The sequence below is a fragment of the Moschus berezovskii genome, chromosome 15 (assembly GCF_049115385.1).
Source record: "Moschus berezovskii isolate FMDL1 chromosome 15, NW_MosBer_1.0, whole genome shotgun sequence".
NCBI lineage: Eukaryota > Metazoa > Chordata > Mammalia > Artiodactyla > Moschidae > Moschus > Moschus berezovskii.
Window position 1 is genome coordinate 59,204,532 of NC_142474.1, and position 21,176 is coordinate 59,225,707.

The 21,176-nt window shown below is 41.4% G+C and overlaps 1 protein-coding gene across 11 annotated transcripts in view; it reads left to right on the forward strand.

The window, feature by feature from the left end:
• PRTFDC1 (phosphoribosyl transferase domain containing 1) overlaps nt 1-21,176 on the forward strand; it is a 104,959-nt gene that overhangs the window by 62,869 nt on the left and 20,914 nt on the right. For all 11 annotated transcript variants that reach the window (XM_055428538.2, XM_055428542.2, XM_088844128.1 and 8 more), the window contains one exon: nt 11,624-11,689. In XM_055428538.2, coding sequence (XP_055284513.1) covers nt 11,624-11,689 — 66 coding nt within the window. The remainder of the gene's footprint in view (nt 1-11,623; nt 11,690-21,176) is intronic.

The window sequence follows — 21,176 nt, forward strand, 5'->3', positions numbered from 1 at the left end:
ATTATACAAGCAGCTCCTGCAGCTTAATTCCAGAAAACTAAGTGACCCAATCAAAAAATGGGCCAAAGAACTAAACAGACATTTCTCCAAAGAAGACATAAAGATGGCTAATAAACACATGAAAAAATGCTCAACATCCCTCATCATCAGAGAAATGCAAATCAAAACCACAATGAGATACCATTTCACACCAGTCAGAATGGCTGCTATCCAAAAGTCTACATGCAATAAGTGCTGGAGAGGGTGTGGAGAGAAGGGAACCCTCTTACACTGTTGGTGGGAATGCAAACTAGTACAGCCACTATGGAGAACAGTGTGGAGATTCCTCAGAAAACTGGAAATAGAACTGCCATATGATCCAGCGATCGCACTCCTGGGCATACACACCGAGGAAACCAGAATTGAAAGAGACACATGTACTCCAATGTTCATTGCAGCACTGTTTATAATAGCCAGGACATGGAAGCAACCTAGATGTCCATCTGCAGATGAATGGATAAGAAAGCTTTGGTACATATACACAATGGAGTATTTCTCAGCCATCAAAAAGAATGCATTTGAATCAGTTTTAATGAGGTGGATGAAATTGGAGCCAATTATACAGAGTGAAGTAAGCCAGAAAGAAGAACATCAATACCGTATATTAACGCATATATATGGAATTTAGAAAAATGGTAACCTAAACCCTGTATAAGAGACTGCAAAAGAGACATAGGCATTTAGAACAGTCTTTGGGACTCTGTGGGAGAGGGTGAAGGTGGAATGATTGGAGAGAATGGAATTGTAGCATGTATATTATCATAAGTGACCAGTCCAGGTTCGACGCATAAATTTTCCTCTGTTCATTTCTTTGCATTTGTGCTTTTTTAATAAAATTCTTTTTTATAAATAAAAAAAAAAAAATTTAAGCCTCACAACCATCCACACGGGTAGGTGTTATTGTCCTATTTTATAGAAGAGAGGACCAACATCAGGGGGCTAAAGAAGGGGACAAGGTCATGTTCCTTTCTACATACAAAGCCCCACTTGGTGTTAAGGAACCTGTAAAGATGAAAGGGATCGAGTCCCTCTCAGCGTGCTTTCAAAATGGCAGAAGTGAACAGATGCACAGCCAGTGAGCAGAGAGGCACCAGTTAACGAGAAAGAAGCAAGCACTGCACGAAATGGTGCTGAAGGCCAGGGAAGCCCATCAGAAGGACCAATTGATTCTGGCTGTTGATGGGGTTCTGGGGGTTGCTGAGGGTCAGGTGACGACTTATCATGTGAGTAGACTTTAATTTGTATATCTGTATTTTTGACAAGCAGAGATGTGGCAGAAAGACATTCTGGGTGGAGGAAGCATCGGTAAGACAGAGTAATGACTCAATCAGCAGGTTGGTGTGGGCGGAGCACAGACCCAGGCAACTCAGTGTGTCCCCGCTGGACCTGCTCCATCCTTGTCGCCCAGTGGACTGTCAGGTCCCACTGCAGAGGAGATCACAGTCTGCACAGATGATTCATGTGCAGAAGGGGTAAAGGGTCAAGTCACACAGAAAGGTAGCTTCTGATCAAGCCCAAGGGAGAAGTATAGGACTTATGGGTTAGATAGAGCAAGACATCTCACTTATGGGTTAGATGGAGCAAGACAGAGGGTCAGTCCCTGCTCTGTCTTCAGCTTCATCACTTTTCAGCTGTGGGGCTTTTGGCAAAGTTTGCTGTTATTGTTGTTTAGTCACTACGTCAACTCTTTGTGACCTCATGGACTGTAACCCGCTAGGCTCCTCTATCCATGGGATTTCCCAGGCAAGAATGCTGGAGTGGGTTGCCATTTCCTTCTCCAGGGGATCTTCCTGACCCAGGGATCGAACCCACGACTCCTGCATTGGCAGGCAGATTCTTTACCACTGAGCCACCTGGGAAGCTCTCGGCAAAGTTTATTTAAATTTTTTTTTAGTTACCTGTTGCCTCAAGATTTTTTTAAATGGACTTTATTTTTTTAGAGCAATTTCAGGTTCACAGCAAAATCTAGGGGAAAGGACAAAGAATTCCCATATACCCACTGCCCTCACACACCCTCAGCCTCCCCCATTATCAACATCTCCGGCCAGATTGGTACCTGTGTCACAGCTGATGGACCTACATTGATTCATCATCACCCAAAGTCCATAGTTTACAGTAGGGTTCATTCTTGGTGTTGTACATTCTAATGGGTTTAGATAAATGTATAATAATATGTATCTATCACCATGGTGTCATAGAGTATTCTCACAACCCTAAAGATCACTTTAAAAATGTGCCCCACCTTTTCATCTCTTCCTCCCCCAAATCCCGGGTAACTACTGATTTTTTTTACTGTCTTCATAGTTTTGCCTTTTCCAGAAAGTCATATAGTTAGAATCATATAATATGTACCCTTGTCAGATTGGCTTCTTTTACTTAGTAATATGCATTTAAGCTTCTTTTCATGGCTTGACAGCTCATTTCATTTTAGTGCTGAATAATATTCCATTGCCTGAATGTATCACAGTCTGTTTATACCTTCACCCACTGAAAGGTATCTTGGTTGCTTCCAAGTCTGGCAGTTGTGAATAAAACTGCTTTAAATATCAAAGTACAAGTTTTCCTTAAGTATTTTTTCAGTTTTAATTTTTTTATAGAAGTATAGTTGATTTACAATGTTGTGATAATTTCTGCCGTACATCAGAGTGATTCGGTTATACATATATACATTCTTTTTTTAAATTTCTTTTCCATTGTGGCTTATCATAGGATATTGACTGTAGTTCTCTGTGCTATACAGTAGGTCCTTCTTGTTTATCCATTCGGTATATAAAGCTTATATCTGCGAACCTGAACCTTCTGCTCCATCCCTCCTCCAACCCCCTCCCCCTTGGCAGCACCAGTCTATTTGCTATGTCCATGATTCTGTTTCTGTTTCAATAGGTTCATTTGTGTTGTAGTTTAGATTCCACGTGTAAGTGATATATATCTGTCTTTCTCTGTCTGACTTATTTCACTTAATATGGTAATCTCTAGTTGAATCCATGTTGCTGCAAATGGCATTTTTACTTTTTTATGGCTGAGTAGTATTCCTGTGTGTGTGTGTGTGTGTGTGTGTGTACATATCATGTCTTCTTTATTCAGTCATCTATCGATGGCCATTTAGGTTGTTTCCATGTCTTGGCTATTGTGAATAGTGCTGCTATTAACATTGGGTTATAGGTCTCTTTTTGAATTTAGAGTTTTGTCTGAATATATGCCCAGAAGTGGGATTGCTGGATCATATGGTAATTCTATTTTTTCTTTTCTGAGGAACCTCTATACTGCTTCATAGTGGCTAGGGTGTGAATTTTGGTATGGACCCAAGTGTTCAACTCTGTGGGTAAATAACAAGAAGCATGATTGCTGGATCATGTCTCACAGGATTTTGTTTGGACTCATGTAAGCAGTGACCTTAGCGTTATAGCACCTAGCATTCAGTAAATGGTTCTCAAAGTCAGACTTGCCCCTTATATGTATGGGGTTCAGGGCAAGAGAACAAATGGAGATTCACGTATCATATGCCTAAATAGTTAAGGTTTTGAAACTTTATAGGTTTGTTCATGGCCAGGCTCATGTTTCCAGCCAGATCACCTGAACTGGAGGCCGTACGAGCGGTGCTCGTCCCAGCAGTGGACAAGCCTGGGCAGAGCCAGGTGCCTTCTGGGCAGGGCGGGGCACCAGCTGGGTCCAGAACCTGGGTGGTGACCAAGCCTGCCTGAACCTTGCATGGAACTGGCCAGGTTAAGCTGTCCAGGGGGGTGGGGCAGCTAGATTCTTCATGCCTCTCTTTCCTAACTCAGATGCCCCCAAAGACCCTCTCCCTGAGCACAGAGGTGGGAGGGAACACAGTTATCTGGGGACTCCAGTCTCTGAGGCATCTGCTTTGGATGATTTAGGGCAGCCAACTTGAAAACAGACCAATCCCTCTTTGTCTGGTTTCCCAAGGTAGGCCACTGCCACCTTCCCTACAACAACTTAACTTGACCCTGCAAGGGTGGGGGGTGAGGCATAAAGCCCAGTTCAGCACACATTTCCCTGTTGCATAATTCCCATTAGCTCAAACTGTCCCAGAGTTTCCCCCAAAACTGCCTTTTAAGACCAAAAGGGAAACAGATGTCTTTGTGTTTTGGTATTTGTGACGTGCAAGACTTCTCTTGCCTGACTCTAAGGATGGCCCTGCCCAACGCATTGACAAAATGAGACTCCTTTCTGTAGGCATGGGCAGCTGCAAAAGTATTTTGAGCTGAGTAGTCACACAAGGAAGCAGAACCTTGTGGTCCCAGAGTACAACCAGTTGGGAACAAAGGTAGATTCAGTCTAATGCCAGAAAGCAGTGTGTGTTCTGGAGGTCTCCGCGGCTCAGGGTGTCCCGGCAGTCCTCGCCTTGTGCCCTTCGTGTTTACCATCCCAGCCCCTGGCAATCTTAAAATGGGTCTGTAAGAGCTGGTTTAAGATTTCTTTAGTGTTGAACAACAATTTCCATATGAATTCTTTTATTTAGAATTATAGTTATAAATCTTCCCTGGGTTACTTGGGGCGGGGGGGATACTCTGTGACGAAAATGACCTTTCAAGAGATAGTTAGGACTTCCCTGGTGGTCCAGTGGTTTAGAATCCGCCCTGCAATGCAGGGAATGCTGGTTCGATTCCTAGTGGGGGAACTAAGATCCTACTTGCTGAGGAGCAGCTAAGCCCATGCTCTGCAACTGAGAGTCCTCCTGCCTCAAGGGAAGATCCGCATGACACAGTGAAGATCTTGGAGCAGCAACTAAGACCCAATGCAGCCAAATAAATAAATATTTTTTAAAAAAAAAAGAAATGATGAAGTTTATAAGAAAAAAGGAAAGAAAAAAAAGTTACCACTGGAATATGGCCATCCACATTTGAACACGTGGATTTTACTGAAGTCCTTTGGGGTCGCTGACATGTGTAAAGGGCTCAATGTTTTTTCCTTCTGATCCATAATTTAAAAACATAATTTAAACCAAAGCAACAAATCCGTACCAGGTTTCAAAACAGAAGGATATCCTGCTTCAAGGTTTCAGAGTCCATGTAAAGCAATGTCACTGAATCTGTTTTTAAACTTAGTTTCCTTCTTTCTGGGGTCTTTTATAACTAAATTGAAGTAAAGGTCCATTTTTCTCCTTTTCCCTCCCTTTTTCTTTTTTTTGGTGACCCTTCATTATTCCTACCAGTCTATAGCTTCTTTTTATTGTGGTTGCTTCTTCTGACCCAAAATTGCTTTATTTCTCATAAAGAAAAGAGCCTTTCTCTGTTGGATAGGGATTACTCTTAGCTAACCAGTACCTCTCTTGGAGAATGGGTGGCATGGAATACCAGTCACAATAGAGCAATAAATCATTGTCATTAAACAGAAAGCCGTTTTGTTCTCGAATAAGTCTCAACCGTGCTTGCAAAAGCTACACATCAGATTTAGGAAATGTGAAATGTATGTGTCCCTTCAACTGAGCTAAATTGTACATGCTGATATATACATAGTTTTTTGCTGGTTAAATGCTAGTTTGGCTTTAAAATACATCCTTTACTAATCATGAAATGAATGACTGATCTTAATAATTCCTGATGCATCTTAATAATTCCTGTTTTCTTATTTTTCATGTTCAGAATTCACATGGATTTTTGCATTTATATTTTTTTCAAAGTATTAAGAAGGCTCTTTGGAAACCAATGTAATAGAATAGTAGTAATAAGAGTAAAGAAACAGTTTCTTTATGGATGGGAATCACTCAGACATCACAGAGGAAGGTCTGTATTCGTTCAGTCTTACCATTTTCCAGGTTGCTCAAGTCAACTTCCTTTGTGTCCACTTTCAATCGAACTTTACAGATATTTTCTCATGTATTTGTTTATCTGTAGTTTTTAATTTTTCTCTGTCTCCATTGGGCAATAAGCTCCTTCCAGTTCCTGGACAGCTGGAAGAAGAACTTAGAGCAAGGGAAACCAAGTGCTGCCTGAGAACACTTAGTATTGTAATGTGGGTGGAGGAAGAGGTATTAAAAATATAGCAGACACATGTATGCAGATACTTCACTGTAGCTCAACGAACACTGGGTACCACAATGTGTCGGCCACAGGGGTGTAATTAGGATGAAAATCAGGCTGTTTGTGCTGAAGTTTTCATGCCAGTGGCAGTTGCTGCATTCTCAGAAAATTCTAGTTGGACGTGACCTGTTTACATTTAGAGAGTGTTATCAGACACAGATCAAGTCCAGAGGACTCCAGGAAAGCTTCCTAGGAGAGATCATGCCTGAACTGCATCTTGAGGAAAGAGTAAGAATTACTCCTTTGAAGAAAGACAGAGAGATAAGACAGGAGCAGCCACCAGCTAAGACGTGGAAGAAGAAGCAGTACATCGTGTGCTGGGGACGCCTAGGATCTCATGCAGCACGGTGATGTGTGATGATGTGTCATAAGTAAGTTGCCACTAATCATACTTATCAATATTTGCAAATATTGAGTTCTGTAAATTGGTATGAAATCTTAGTCAAGGTTCTGTCGTTGACAAGTAGTGTAAATCTATTTTAAATTACCTTAAGCTAAGATGGTGAATCAAAGGGAAGAATTGGAGCAGCTCATGATCCCCAAGCAAAAATGCAGCCAGGGTTGGGAAAATTGTCAGGAGCCCGGCTATCCAGTCTCCTGTTCTACAGATCGTCAGCTGCCATCTTGTGAAGCAATTTCAAGGTTAACTCTTGGCTCTACTGACTGTAAACAGCTCCTACAAAGAATAGATGAGTGGTGATAAGCACAAAAGTGGGTCCAAGCATGATTTCCAGGTGGCTTCTGTCCACTGGGAGAAAAATGAAAACAGCAGAGCGGAGTGATGTGGGTACTTACACCCACAAAATGGTCCACTCTAAAGATTCAGACACCACCGCTTGGGAGCTGGGGCATCACTGAGAAACCCTGCAGGGAAGTACAGTGGAGCTTGTTTTTAACCAAGACTGTAGCCCAGATGCACAGCTGCCACAGGACAGGAGTCCTCTTAACCACACGCCTCGTGGGTGGCTGTCAGCCTCGGAAACCTTAACCCCAGAGCACGAGACATTCATGTATCAATGATGGACTCAACGAACTGTGCAGAGAATCATCACGAGGTCCAAGTTGAGAAACTTGGGTAGACATGCAAGTTTCTTAGACTAAAACTAGATGATGATCCTGGGGTAAGCCAAGGCTTTAGGAACTGCTTCTTGTTACACACCAGGTACTCAGTGCTCAATTCATGTTAATTCATTTACTCCTCCCAGTAATCCTGGGAGGTAGGAACTATTAACATTGATTGACAGTCTCTTTTTATAGATGAGGACACTAGAGTACTGAAAGGTTAAGTCGCTTCCTCGAGGTTGGACATAGAAGGTGGGCCTGGGGCTGGAACCCAGGCAGTCTGGTCCCCAAGGGCAGGTAGGGACACCAGCTCTCTGTTTACCAATCGCCATGTTTTCCTTTCTCACAGTTCATCCACATATTGTAAGAATGAGATTCGAAACAAAAATGATCTCAGAAACAAATGGATATTTAAATGAGCAAGAACCAAAAAGATGGCAAGTCTGTTTAAAAGGAAGCAAAAACATTGACATAGGAGTTTTCAGACTTTTTGGTTCCCACCATCTTACCTTGAGGGAAGATTCCCTGGAGGAGAGCATGGCAACGCACTCTGGTATTCTTGCCTGGAGAATCCCATGGGCAGAGGAGCCTGGGGGGCTACAGTCCATGGGGGTCACACAGAGTTGGACATGATTGAAGTGACTTGGCACATCTTACCTTGAACCCAGTTAATACAACAGAGATAAATGGAGTTTCTCTGGGTGAAGCAAAGGGCAGACATACAGGCCACCGCCCTGTGACCTCTGCTTTGCCTGTGGGTGGCTTAAAGGACTCAGGGATCCAGTTAAGGGTCATGTCCTGCATCCACCGCTGGTTGCAAAGGAAACACTGGAGCTGATTCATCTCTCCTTGCTGTCTGACTTTGTACCACATGTTAGAGGTTTTGAAAAATGTTTAAAAACTGCAGCATTTTCATTAGAAGCTCTCCACTTTGACCATTAAAACTTCTTATAACGAACTGTTTGTGTTTTTTAAAAAGTATTTCCTTACTTATTTGTTATTTTTGGCTGTGCTGGGTCTTTGTTGCTGCACGCAGGCTTTCTATAGTTGCAGTGAGCAGGGGCCACTTTCGAGTTGCGGTGTGCAGGCTTCTCACTGCCATGGCTTCTCTTGTTGCAAAGAGCGGGCTCTTGAGCCCAGGCTTGGTAGTTTCGGTACACGGGCTTATTTGCCCATCACTGTGTGGAGTCTACCCAGACGAGGGATCGAACATGTGTCCCCTGCACTGATGGCAGATTCTCAACCACTGATCACCAGGGAAGTGCTGTAACGAACTGTTTTGGTTGGGTTTGCCTCTAGTGCCGTTGACCTTACTGAGCACAGGAGAATAGCTGAGAGGAAGGATGAGGCAGAAAAGAAGAGGGAAAAAAGCAAAGTTAAGGCATCTGTGGAGGCTGAGAATGTTGAGAAAGTCTGTGCGTGTCTGCATTCTGAAGCAAGTCTCTCTGACTTTGGAAATGAGTGGCTGAGAGAGTGATTCTTTTGTTTATTTGTTTTCTTTACTTGTCCCCTTCCCGTTCCTCAAAAGGAATTCAGGATATTTATTCTTACTTGGCTGTGTTTTTTCCTGAACATTATCTAAACCATTACCTAAGTCTAAATTCTCTTTTGTACGAGGAGTCACTGTACATGCTGAGCTCTTTTTTGTACCTGGAGACCAGATCACCAAAACTAGTAATTTCTAATATATTTCTTTCTGAGGATGCCTGGACTAAATGTTGGAGACTTCCTTTGCTCTTTATTCGTTTATTTTAATTTTTTTAATTGTAGTATAATTGCTTTACAATGTTGTGTTAGTTTCTCCTGTACAACAGCATGAATCAGCTATATGCGTACATATATCCCCTCCCTCTGAGCCTCCCTCCCACCCTTCCTTTGCCATTTAAATAAATCCACACAACCGTTACCAGCATTTCTACCAAGGTGTGTATTTCTCCTAGCCATTTCAGCTTATATATTTTACTTCCTTAGTACAATTCTTCTCCATGGTCCTCTCAAAGATGCACTGTTATTTCTCTTTCTAGGAATGTTGTGGGGGATGGGGGTTGTTAGCACAACAATAATGCCAAGCCAGACAATTCTGGAACTGAGCTGGTTTCCCTCACTTACTAGTCGTGCCTTTTTTGGGCAAGCTACTCAAATTCTTACTGTGTCCAGTTCCTCATTTGTAAATTGGGGATTAAATAATACTGATTCTGAGCTCTACTGAACCTTAGCAAAATAGATAAATTCATTCCTATACAAACTTCTAGCATACAGAAAAAAGACAACCACCCAACTCATGAGGCTTGCATAACTTGCTTTAAAAATCCACAGAGGTAGCAAAAGAAAGGAAACTACAGGTCAGCCTTACTTATGAAGATCAGATGAACAATCCCAAGTGAAATATCTTCAAATCAAAATCAATGATGTTAAAAAAAAAAAAAGGATACATCAATCCTAGGAATATAAGGATGTTTGTGAACCACTGCAGAGTGATTGCATAAATGACCCTAATTAAATGGCTTCCCTGTGTCTACGTACTTTGTTCTGTTACTTGATGATTGCTTCTCAGATTAATGCTGGACTTGTTTGTGTACCTTGCTTTGCTAATGGGACAGTAAAAACTTGGCTCAAGCAGAGATGTTAAAAAAAAAACCAGCAAAAGATCAGTGGATTCTGGATAGTCTTTGATTTTCTCCTTTGGATATCAGTTCCCATAAGAAGAAAATTATTGGTTTTATCTAACTTATGGGGCACTTTCAAACATTTCAAGCATTGTCTCCACTCCTTTGCAGTTAGGAATAAATGCTTTCAAACTGGAAGTAAGCACATTTTAAGGTCATTTTTTTTTTCTCTTGAGCAGTAAGGTGAAAAACAAAATGCTGCTTCATTGGTAAAACTATTACATTGGTTGATTGGCTTTTTTCTTTTTTCCTTTCTGATGACCAGTGCCGTGACAATGTATCTGTAGGTCTAGACTCTGAGTTGCAAGTGACAGAATCCAATTCAAACTAACCAAAGAAAATTCCTTTAGGGGAATAAACTCTCTCCCCAAAAGAGGCAGGGCCTTGTTGCCAGAATAAGGGAGAAAAGCACTGAACTGGCCAAAGCAGCAGCAGTAACCGAAGATACTTCCTGGTTCAGCACATCATATGTCTATTCCCTCTCTTGGTGTCATCTCATTCGGATGAAGGGACTGCATTGTCACTGCAGTCTTGCTTGATCATGAAACCAGTTGCCTATAGGATGTCCCCTTCAGTTCCTCTAATGCATCTTTGAAAGGAAGCCAGAAAATAAGTTGCTTGCCTTCTGTTACCTGTTCTACCCCCATGTTATTCTATTGTGATATTTACTAAGAAAAACCCATATTTTATTGTGTGTGTGAGGTTTAATTGAGGTAGAATGATGTCCCGTATATAAATATTATGAAAAGGAATGCTTATAATCTCTAGTAGGACTTGTGTGAAGTCTCTTTTTTTAAACTGAAGTATAGTTGATTTACAATGTTGTGTTAGTTTCTGGTGTACCGCAAAGTGATTCAGCTATATGTGTACATATACGTGTGTGTGTGTTAGTTGCTCAGTTGTGTCTGACTCTTTGTGACACCATAGGCTGTAACCTGCCAGGCTGCTCTGTCCATTGGATTCTCCAGCCAAGAATACTGGAGTGGGTAGCCATTCCCTTCTCCAGGGGATCTTCCAAACCCAGGAATCACACCCAGGTCTCCTTAATTGCAAGCAGGTTCTTTTACCGTCTGAGCCACGAGGGAAGCCTATATATATATATATACATACATACACATAATATTCTTTTTTAGAGTCTTTTCCATTATAGGTTATTACAAGGTATTGTGAAAAGTCTTCTAAACGGGATTCTAGTCACATATTCCTGAATTCCAGAAAGTTCCTGAGGCTTCATCATCCTTGTCTCAAGATCTGAGTGTAATAGTTCTTGATCTGTGGCCTTTTAGAATTGCCCTTGATACAGATAAGGGATTGGACCCACATTTGTAGTGAGGAGAGGGGGTCTCTAACCTCTGTGGGAACCACAGTCTAATTGTTCCCCACTGCAGGGCTGTAACTGGGGCTATTGGCACAGCTGACAAATGCTAGGCCCCCTTCCCAGCTCCCCCCACCGTAGCCCCAACCACCCCAGGGAAGTTCAGGAGCATGACTGTCTTCTCCAATTCCATCTGCCTCAGAATAGGCTCGGGCACCTTCCGTGGTTTTATTTTGTTCCAAAATTAGATTTGCTTGTCCTCTCCCCTCTCCCTCCGTCCCTTCTCCACACAGGCTCGGCTGTCAGCCATTAGGATGCTTTGTCTCAAGCACAGTGGCAGGAGACTGGCTGTTGGTAACCATAGGCAACCATGAATCAGGACCAGCTATTTGTGCTATATTTGCAAGGCACGATCCAGCTCCTGGCTGGGTAGATGGGGAAACGTGCTATACAGCTTTTCTTGTATAGTAAAATATTATCTCCCCCTTTCCATTTAGAATGACCAGTCCATGGACGAGATGCAGATCATTGGAGGCGATGATCTTTCGACTCTGGCTGGAAAGGTTTGTTCATGTGACTCTGCTCTGTGCCCACTGAGGCCTGGGTGTTGCAGGGAAATCAGTAACCTTCATTTCAGGTCAGCGCTGCAGTCCATTTCAGACACTCTCCTGGGTTTGCTAATTCATGCAAATGAATGTGTGGATCCTTTTAATGATTCCTCCTTTTATAAAACACTCCTTTTATAATGCTTCCAAGGCCTGACTCAAACCAAATCTTTCGTCTCCAAGCTTCCTTCCAATCTTATTTCAGACAACCTCACATTACAAAACCCCCTTAGCGCTCCTTTTTCTCTTTCCCATTTTTTTTTTCCTACTCACACTTTCAGGTACCTCTTGAAAGGGAATTCTTTTCCTTTATTTGTCTGGTTTTCACCCTTCATCTCCTCCTGGGCACCAAAGCACTTTAGTAAGGCATTTAAACATGTTTGTTGAAGTGTTTCAAATTTAGGCAGGGAATTAAAAAAAAGGATATCTGAAGATTTTTTCATTTTTCAACCCTTTGCTTCCCCCCGCTGCTGACCCCATTGAAAAAATGTATCCCATGAAATTATGAGGCAGGCACCACCGATGTTAACTTGGAGTTCCAAATCTGCCAAAGTTAATAATTACGTGAAAAACTCTGGATTCTGACATAAATCCATGCATTGGGAAGGAAGAGTGTTTCATCAAACAGATGGTCTCTGTGCAAGTGTGACCTGAAACGCAAGTTTTGCAGTGAATGAAAGCAACACAGAATTTGTTTTTGTTCAGCTCTGCTGACATTATCTTGTATTCATTATCCCTGAGCAAGTTAAGCTTTCTAAGTGAAATGAAGCAGTCTGTTACACAAGCTTAATCTCGTATCTGCAGTTGTTACTGGTTTGCATTGCTTACCTGGGGAAGGGATAGCAGCCGTATTTAATAAAAATGTGTATGGTAACACTAGGAACATTAAAGGGCCGCAAGGGCTAACTGCAGAACAGCTTCCTTCCTCTCCTCAGCTTAGCATCTGAGTGTTAAATTGCTACCTAGTAAACTGCGTCCTACAGAAACTGGAATTCACTTGTTGGTGTTAATGTATGTATCACAAAGCCGCCATTTGATGTTACTACATCACTGTATAATACAACATCCTGGAAAGATTAAAAAAAAAATCAAAGCTATTTCCAGAAATTCATAACTTTTAACAACCCTGGGGTTGTCTTTAAATGATGTCATTGTAGTACTTTGTTGTATGACATTGCTTTGTAAGTTTATCACATAGGAGAAATAGTGTACCTTGTGCATTTACCATGGAATCTGTCAAAGTGGCAACTCTAAGAATCCCAAAGGAATGCCAAAAAAAATTGCACAGAAAAAGTGCAGTGTTTCTCTCCTGCCTTCTAAAATCATCTTGTATTTTGTTTTAAAGTCATTTTTCCTCTTATGTGAGCACTGGATAGTCCCTTCCTTTAGGAGGTAGAGAGAGGATAATGGTTATAATTTTTTCCAAAAAGAGAGACTGAGAAGAGATTGAAGAAAGGGGAGTGTCTTCCTGGGGGTGGAATGAGCCAAAGGGGTGATAAGGCTGCGCCTCAGTTTGCCCTTCTACAATTACTGCAAAGACCATCCCCCTCATGAGAAAATAGACATCGTGGAAGTTTAGGTAGGAGAAGCGGCAAACCAGCCAAACAGTAAGTCTGAGCAGAGGTTGGCTTCAGTTTTTGGCTAGCACGACGAGTGATTCGTCCAGGTTACCAGGTGCTGTTATGTGATATCTTTCTAGTCACTGTGTGTGCAGAGATATATGTTTTCAAATTCATGTCAAGTAGAACCCCCTGGGCTTCTTGGGTAAATATTTCTAAGATGTATCAACATCGATTAGCCAGGTTCTCAACTGTCATGACAACTTAAGATTCTGCAGTTCAGGGTTCCTGGGCTCACATCAGAAGTCAGTGTTTAATGAACCAGTGTAGACCACACTCTGTTCTCTCAAATACATCTTGAATCTGTCCATGTCTCTCCATCTCCGTGGTAACATTCCAAGTGTGGACCTTGCTACTCACAGTGTGTTCTAGGGCAGGTGTCAGATAAACTTTTGGGTCGGGGCAGGGAGTAAATATTTTTTCAGTTTTGTGGCCCATACAGTCTTCTGTTGCGGCTATTTTACATTGCCGTCATAGCACAAAAGCGGCTATTTGCAGTAGATGAAGTGCAAACACATGGACACGGCTGTGTTTCAATAAAATTTTATTTACAAAAAACAAGCAGCAGGCCAGATTTGGCCAATCAGCCATAGTTTGCTGACCTTTGGTCTAGGAACCAGCAATGTCAGCAACTCCTGGAGATTTATTGAAAATGCAGTACCTCAGATCCCACCCCAGATCTGCTGAATTAAGTCTTCATGTTAACAAAGTGCCCTGATGATTCTATGCACATTAAAGTTTGAGAAGACTGGTCTCTAAGGCAAGACAACCTCTATCCCTTTTCTGGGCAGCTGTGAGCCATGCCTAACTAGTCTCCTTGAACTTCTGCCTTCACTTAAAACTGTGGTTAAGACACTCAGTTGTGTCCGACTCTCTGCGACCCCATGGACTGCAGCACACCAGGCTTTCTTGTCCTTCACCATCTCCCAGAGCTTGCTCAAACTCATGTCCATTGAGTCAGTGATGCCATCCAACCATCTCATCCTCTGTCATCCTCTTCTGCCTTCAGTCTTTCCCAGCATCAGGGTCTTTTCAAATGAGTTCGCTCTTTGCATCAGGTGGCCAAAATATTAGAGCTTCAGCTTCAGCATCAGTCCTTCCAATGAATATTCAGGATTGATTTCCTTTAGGATTGACTGGTTTGGTTTCCTTGCAGTCCATGGTACTCTCAAGAGTCTTTTCCAACACCACAGTTCAAAAGCATCAACTTAACTGTTGCCACCCCTCAAACCAGTCTCCAAAAAGCAAAGGGATTTTCTTAAAATACAAATTGGATCCTATCACTCGCCTACTGAAAACCTTTCAGCAGCCTGTCAATTACAGTTGTCAGACTTAGTTTAAAAAAAAAAAAAAAGCAAGATGCCAAGTTAAATTTGAATTTCAAATAAACAATGAATAAATTTTCAGTATAAGTATGTCCCATGCAGTATTTGGAACACACTTGAACTAAAATGTTGTTCTTTATCTGAAATTCAAATGTATCTGGATGTTCTATATTGTGCCTGGCAACCCAGTGCTCTGAGATTATAATCCAAAGTCCTTATCGCAGCCTAGAAGACCCCGATGATCTGGCCCTGTCTCCTTTCCAGCGTCATGGCACACCGTTCACCACCTCCTCTCAGACCATCACCACACTGGCTAAGCGCCTTCCTGCCGAGACCCTGGACAAGCTGTGACCTCTGCCTGGAATTCACTTTCCTCCCATCTTTCAGATTTCAGCCTAAAGACTTAACTCCTCCCCTCCAAATCCCTTTCCCCTATTCTCCATTAGCCTCTATATCAGCACCCTCTTTCCACTGAAGCCCTTTCCATAATTTCTGGTGTTTATTTGGGGCTTATTTTTCATTTGCCTATTTCCCCACCAGGAGGATGTGGAAGGAGTGGAGGAGTGAAAGAAAAAAAATTCACTTAACTTTCCTTGTCTTTAAAAGAATAAAGGCTTTCACATGGCTTGCCCTCCCTACCCCTTCTTTAGCTTTTCAGAAATAGGCTATCCATTAGGAGTTTGAGAGAACTATAAAAACAAATTTCAGGGATTTCCCTGGCAGCCCAGTGGTTAAGACTTTGCGCTTCTGCTGCAGGGGGTGTGGGTTCGATCATTGGTTGGGGAAAATTAGGATCCCCCATGCTGTGCAGTGCTGCCAGAAAAAAAACTTCAGAGGCCCTCTAGCATCTTCCCATTATGTAGAATTTATACCAGCTGGGAAAAAACTTGAAAGGCACATAACAATGGGCAGGTCCTTTTTTAAATGGTGGTAGAAGAAAGTCTGAAACTGCAATAAATATCTGCCTGGGATGGAAGATGTGTTGGATGAATATCTGCCTTGGAAGGGTTGGTACAGGTCATCATCTAACTTCTCCCTTTTCATAATCACACGATTTCTCAATTAAAAAATTCACACTGAAGTTACATTTATCATTATATTACTACTCTGCCATGAACTTGTTCTTGCGTTCTCTTTTTTAATGCTTGGCATCCAGGGAAGAACATTTAGTGGGTAGGGGGCCTTTCCACATGAGACTTTTCCTTGAGCTTAAAGAAATCCAAAGAAGGAAAGATTTCTTAGGACTGTAATTGTCTTAGAAGAAGGTGAGGCTTTATTTGGGACCAGAAGTTCAGGGAATAGTGCAGAAGAGGGAGAGAGAATAGCATGTGGAATTGGGGAAGAAGAGGAGAAAACAGCAGAGCCAGAGAACAGGAGTGGCCCCGTGTGACTGAAGGAAATTCAGCAAAAACCAGCAAAAATAATAATTTAAAAAACTGAAATTGGATTTGGTTTATAGAATATATCAGGGACTTCCTTGGCAGTCCAGCGGTTAAGACACCTCACTTTCACTGCAAGGGATGCGGGTTTGATGCCTAGTCAGGGAACTAAGATCCCACATGCCACACGATGTAGCTAAAAAAGCAAAAAGCCAAAAAAAAAAAGAATATGTTGAATAACGAGTGTAGCTTGCTCAGAAAAGCGAAGAGTAGCCGCAAAAGTTTTTGAGCTGAGGTGAGATCAAGAAGCTGTTTTAGGGAAATGCTTCTGACAGGAGGGCAGAGTTAACTGAAAGAAGAGCAAGACTCCAGGTAGAGAAACCAGTGAGGAGATGGTGTGGTTTGAGCACTTGAACTTCAGGAGTGAAGTGGAGTGAAACAGAAGGAATAGCCCTCTCTGAAGGAGCAGGATGAAGTCAGTGATTCCTGAAGGAGGGAAGGTTAGAAAATCACCTGTGTAATTTCCCATGCGTTAGAAACCCCATAGATTTACTGTGTCACTTGAGTCCTCTGTAGATGCTCCAGTTAAAATATTTAGGAAACGGAGACTCTAGACAGCCCACATTCTCCTTTCTGTTTCTGGGCTTATTACCTCTTCTTCCTTCCTTTGTCACTTCCTTCCTTCCTTCCTCTCTCTCTTTTTCTTTCCATACTTCCTTCTTTCCCTCCTTCCTTACTTGTCTCTTTCTTTCTTAAAAGCAAAAGGAAGAAAACTCCCCAGAAAGGCTGGCTGGATCATGGTTCTAAGTAGGTCATGGCTGCTGAATAAAGAGAGCCCGCAATGATTCATTTCAATGGCTCCTTCAGCTCACAGCATTAAAAGCGTTTCGTTCGGGGTGTTTAAACTGCCTGCACAACACCCTCTCTGGCTGATTTTTTTTTCAAAGTTGATTTAATCCTAGCACTTCATAAAATGTGTGTATCCATTAAAGCAAGGCAGTTTTATTCATGTTCAAGAGAAATCTCTGAAAGGGCAGAATAAAACCCAAATGCACAGAAACAGGCCCAAATCCGGCAACGGGCAAACATAGACATGCAGGTTAAGTGTGAGATTTCAGGAGACCTACCACCGCACCCCCCCACCTCAAATAAGCTTCTAATCAAATGCCAGAAATGAAGCATCAGAACCTGCCAAAATTTCCTCCTTGCCTGCCTGAGCTATTTAAATCATTCCTTTCTATTGCATCTGACTAGGCTGAGAACAGTCGTGGAAATGCTCAGCGACTGATGATTCTGGCAGTTTTGTGAATTATCACATAAAATGAAATGCTGGACTGCATGCCGTTCTCCATGGGGTTTATAGTCACACTCCCACGCAGGCTCAGGATCCATGCTCAGCTCACCATCACTCCTGCCCTCGTCCCTCAGCAGGGCGCAGCCACAGCCACCAAAATACATTGCTGCAGATTAGACTGTGCTGAACTGGTTGCTTTGTATTTTCAAAGACTAAAAGGAATAACCTATTTAAGAAAACCATCTGATTGTCATCAATCTGTCCTTTCTTTTCTTTTTCTCTTTCTTCCTTCCTTGCTTTTTCTTTAGGAAACCCAATGGGATGAGCTTCCATCAGGATCATGAAATAGTGGAGATAGGACACGCCGTGGAGGTTTCCCATAGGATTCTTGCCTGCGGCTCCCAGGCTGCAGATTTCATTGGCTTTCTGGGAGGAAATGAGCTAGGTGTGATGAGATGACTACGACAGTAACTGGCGAGCATCTCAGATTCAGTGATGGGAGTCAGCAGATTGGAAGTGTTTAAAGAGGCACAGTGTGTTCTGGAAAAAAAAATTCCCAAGGCAGCCCACTCAAGAAAATAGGAATTTTAGAAGATTTCTTAATGCAAAATTAAAAGCAAAAGACATTTAATGATAGCTCAGTTAAGGAGGAACTGTACATCATTAAGGAGAAAGATAGGGGGGGTATATGATGAGCTAGAGAAAGAAAGGAGGTCAGAATTGTTGAGTTGTTTCACAGGCATTTCCTAAGCACCTACTACATAACAGTTTCCATGTTATATACTGATAATATAAAGATGGGTTAGTCTTCCTCTCTTAGCTTGTGTCACTAATCTTGGTCCACTAAAGTGTAAAGAGGTGAGTTTTCTTAGATAGTATTGAAAAATGCTTCCATAGTTGGGGTAGTCACTTTCTCTTTACTCTTGGGCTACTTCTTGTTTTGCAAGGCAGAGGCAGTCTCCTAAAGGTATTAAAGTCATTGCTGTTGTTCAGGGTAAGCTTTTCACACAATAGGCAGGCCACTAAAGATCCAGGAGTCAACTCATGTACCACTAATGAAAGAATTTGAAAACATAGCTGATATTCTATAAAGGAAAATAAATATATATCTGATGGTTGCTCTGTAGAGCCAATAAAAAACTCTAATTTTCTGCTTAATTCCCTTTATAGCAGTTGGTTTTTCTATACTAGTATTCCCTTGCCCATCATTTTTGATCCTACTAAATAATTTTACTTTTTTAGCACTGTTCATAACACAGGAAATTCTTTCTGTTGTTAGATTTTATCAACCTGTTTGCTTTCTTGATCCTCCAAAAATCCTTTGAGAAAGACAATTAAACCATAACTAGTCAATGTTTTCCTCATTATAATCCTTCTAAGAAAGAAGAGCTTAGAATGGGACTTCTCTGGTGATCCAGTGGCTAAGACTCCATCTTTTCAATGCAGGGGGCCGAAGTTCAATCCCTGGTCAGGGAACTAGATCCCACATGCCCCAACTAAGAGTCTGCATGCCTTAACTAAAAAGAAAAAAAAAGATACCACACTGAAAATTGAAGATCCTGTATACCACAACTGAGAACCAGTGCAGCCAAATAAATGTTTTAAAAAAGATGAGCTTCCTGAAAAAAAAAGGCAGGACAAAGTAAGGGTTCAGTTCAGTTCAGTTCAGTCGCTCAGTCGTGTCCGACTCTCCACGACCCCATGAATCACAGCACGCCAGGCCTCCCTGTCCATCACCATCTCCCGGAGCTCACTCAAACTCATGTCCACAGAGTTGGTGATGCCATCCAGCCATCTCATTCTTTGTCGTCCCCTTCTCCTCCCGCCCCCAACCTTTCCCAGCATCAGAGTCTTTTCCAGTGAGTCAACTGGTAAGGGTTATTACAGTATTATAAGACAATGGACTATGATAGGAAAAACAATTAAGAACTTCAAGAAAAGTAAACAAGTTCTAAAAAGAGATACTACTTGACTTTTTAGTGGGAAAAAATATAACCTGTATGAGAAGATACAGTCATAACAAAGTAACATTGGAGCATGGGGAAAGGAAGTGAGATAGTGTGAAAGAATATAGTAAAATAGATGACGTATAAAGTTGTGAGAAACAGAAGTACAGAAAAAGAGACTGTTCTAAATTAAAGGACACTAAAGATCATTGCATGGTCTTAGATTAGACAAGCCAGCTACAACAAAAGCCATTTGAAATATATATATACTTAACAGCTGATTCATGTTGTTATACAGCAGAAACCAACACAATACGGTTAAGCAGTTATTCTCCAATTAAAAAAGAAAAGCCATTTGAACAACAACTGGGGAAACTGTCCTGGGAAACCTACTGAGCGTGTACTAAGTTTATGTGATATTAAGAAATTTTGGGAACTTCCCTCACAGTCAGTGATTAAGACCCCAACTTCCATTATACGGGGCATGGGTTGGATCCCTGGTCGGGGAGCTAAGTTCCTGCATGCTACCTGGTGCAGCAAAAAAGTAAAAGAAAAAAGAAAAGAAATTATTGTCAAATACAGAAATGTGGTATACATACACAATGGAATTTTATTAAGCCATTAAAAAAAAATCCAAGGAAATCCTGCCATTTTCAACAACATGAATGGACCTTGAAGGCATTATGCTAAGTGAAATAAGTCAGACAGAGAAAAAAAAATTCTGTGTTATCTTACGCATATGTGGACTCTAAAACATAGTAAAACCAAACAAAAACCAAACTCACAGGAAAAAAGATGAGATTTGTGGTTACCAAATGGGAGCTGGCCATAGGTACAAATTTTCAGCTATAATAAAAATAAATACTACAGATGTAATGTATAACATGATAACTAGTTAACACTATTGAGTAATATAGGTAAAAGTTATTAAAAGAGTAAACCCTAAGATATGGCAGAAACCAACACAATATTATAAAGCAGTTATCCTCCAATTATCCTCCAATTAAAAATAGATTGATAAATTTTAAAAAAGAGTAAACCCTAAGAGTTCTTATCACAAAGAAAAAAAAGTTTTTGCCCCTTTTGCTTTTTCTTTGTATTGTATCTACATGAGAGGATAGATGCTGACTAAACATTGCATTTATCGTTTCCCAGTATATCTAAGTTAGAGCATCATGCTGTACCCCTTAAACTAACATAGTGAAGTATGTCAGTCATATCTCGATAAGACTAGGAGAAAAAGAAAAAGTGAAATGGATTGTTGTCATTTTTGTGTGTTGTTGTTGCTAACTCTTTGTGACGCCATGAACAGCAGCTCGCCAGGCTTCCCTTTCCTTCTTTATCTCCCAGAGTTTGCTCAAACTCATGCCCATTGAGTTGATGATACCATCTAACCATTTCATCCTCTTTCGCCCCCTTCTCCTCCTGCCTTCAGTCTTTCCCAGCATTAGGGTCTTTTCCAATGAATTGGCTCTTCGCATCAGGTAGCCAAAGTATTGGAGCTTCAACTTCAGCATCAATCCTTCTAATGAATATACAGAGTTGATTTCCTTTAGGATTGACTGGTTTGATCTCCATGCTGTCCAAGGTACTTTCAAGAGTCTTCACCAGTACCACATTTCAAAGGCATCAGTTCTTTGGCACTCAGCCTTCTTTATGGTCCCGCTCTCATATCCATACATGACTGCTGGAAAAACCACTGTTTTTGTTAGATGCACTAATAGTTTTTGTTAAATGAACTAATATTTTGGATATGCATAGTATAAAATGCCATAACTTTAATATAAACATATAAGTGTTTTGAAATACTTTTACCAGTTAGAAACACATCAATATCTGGAAAAGTTTTCTACTTTTCTATTTTATTTTAAACATGTATACA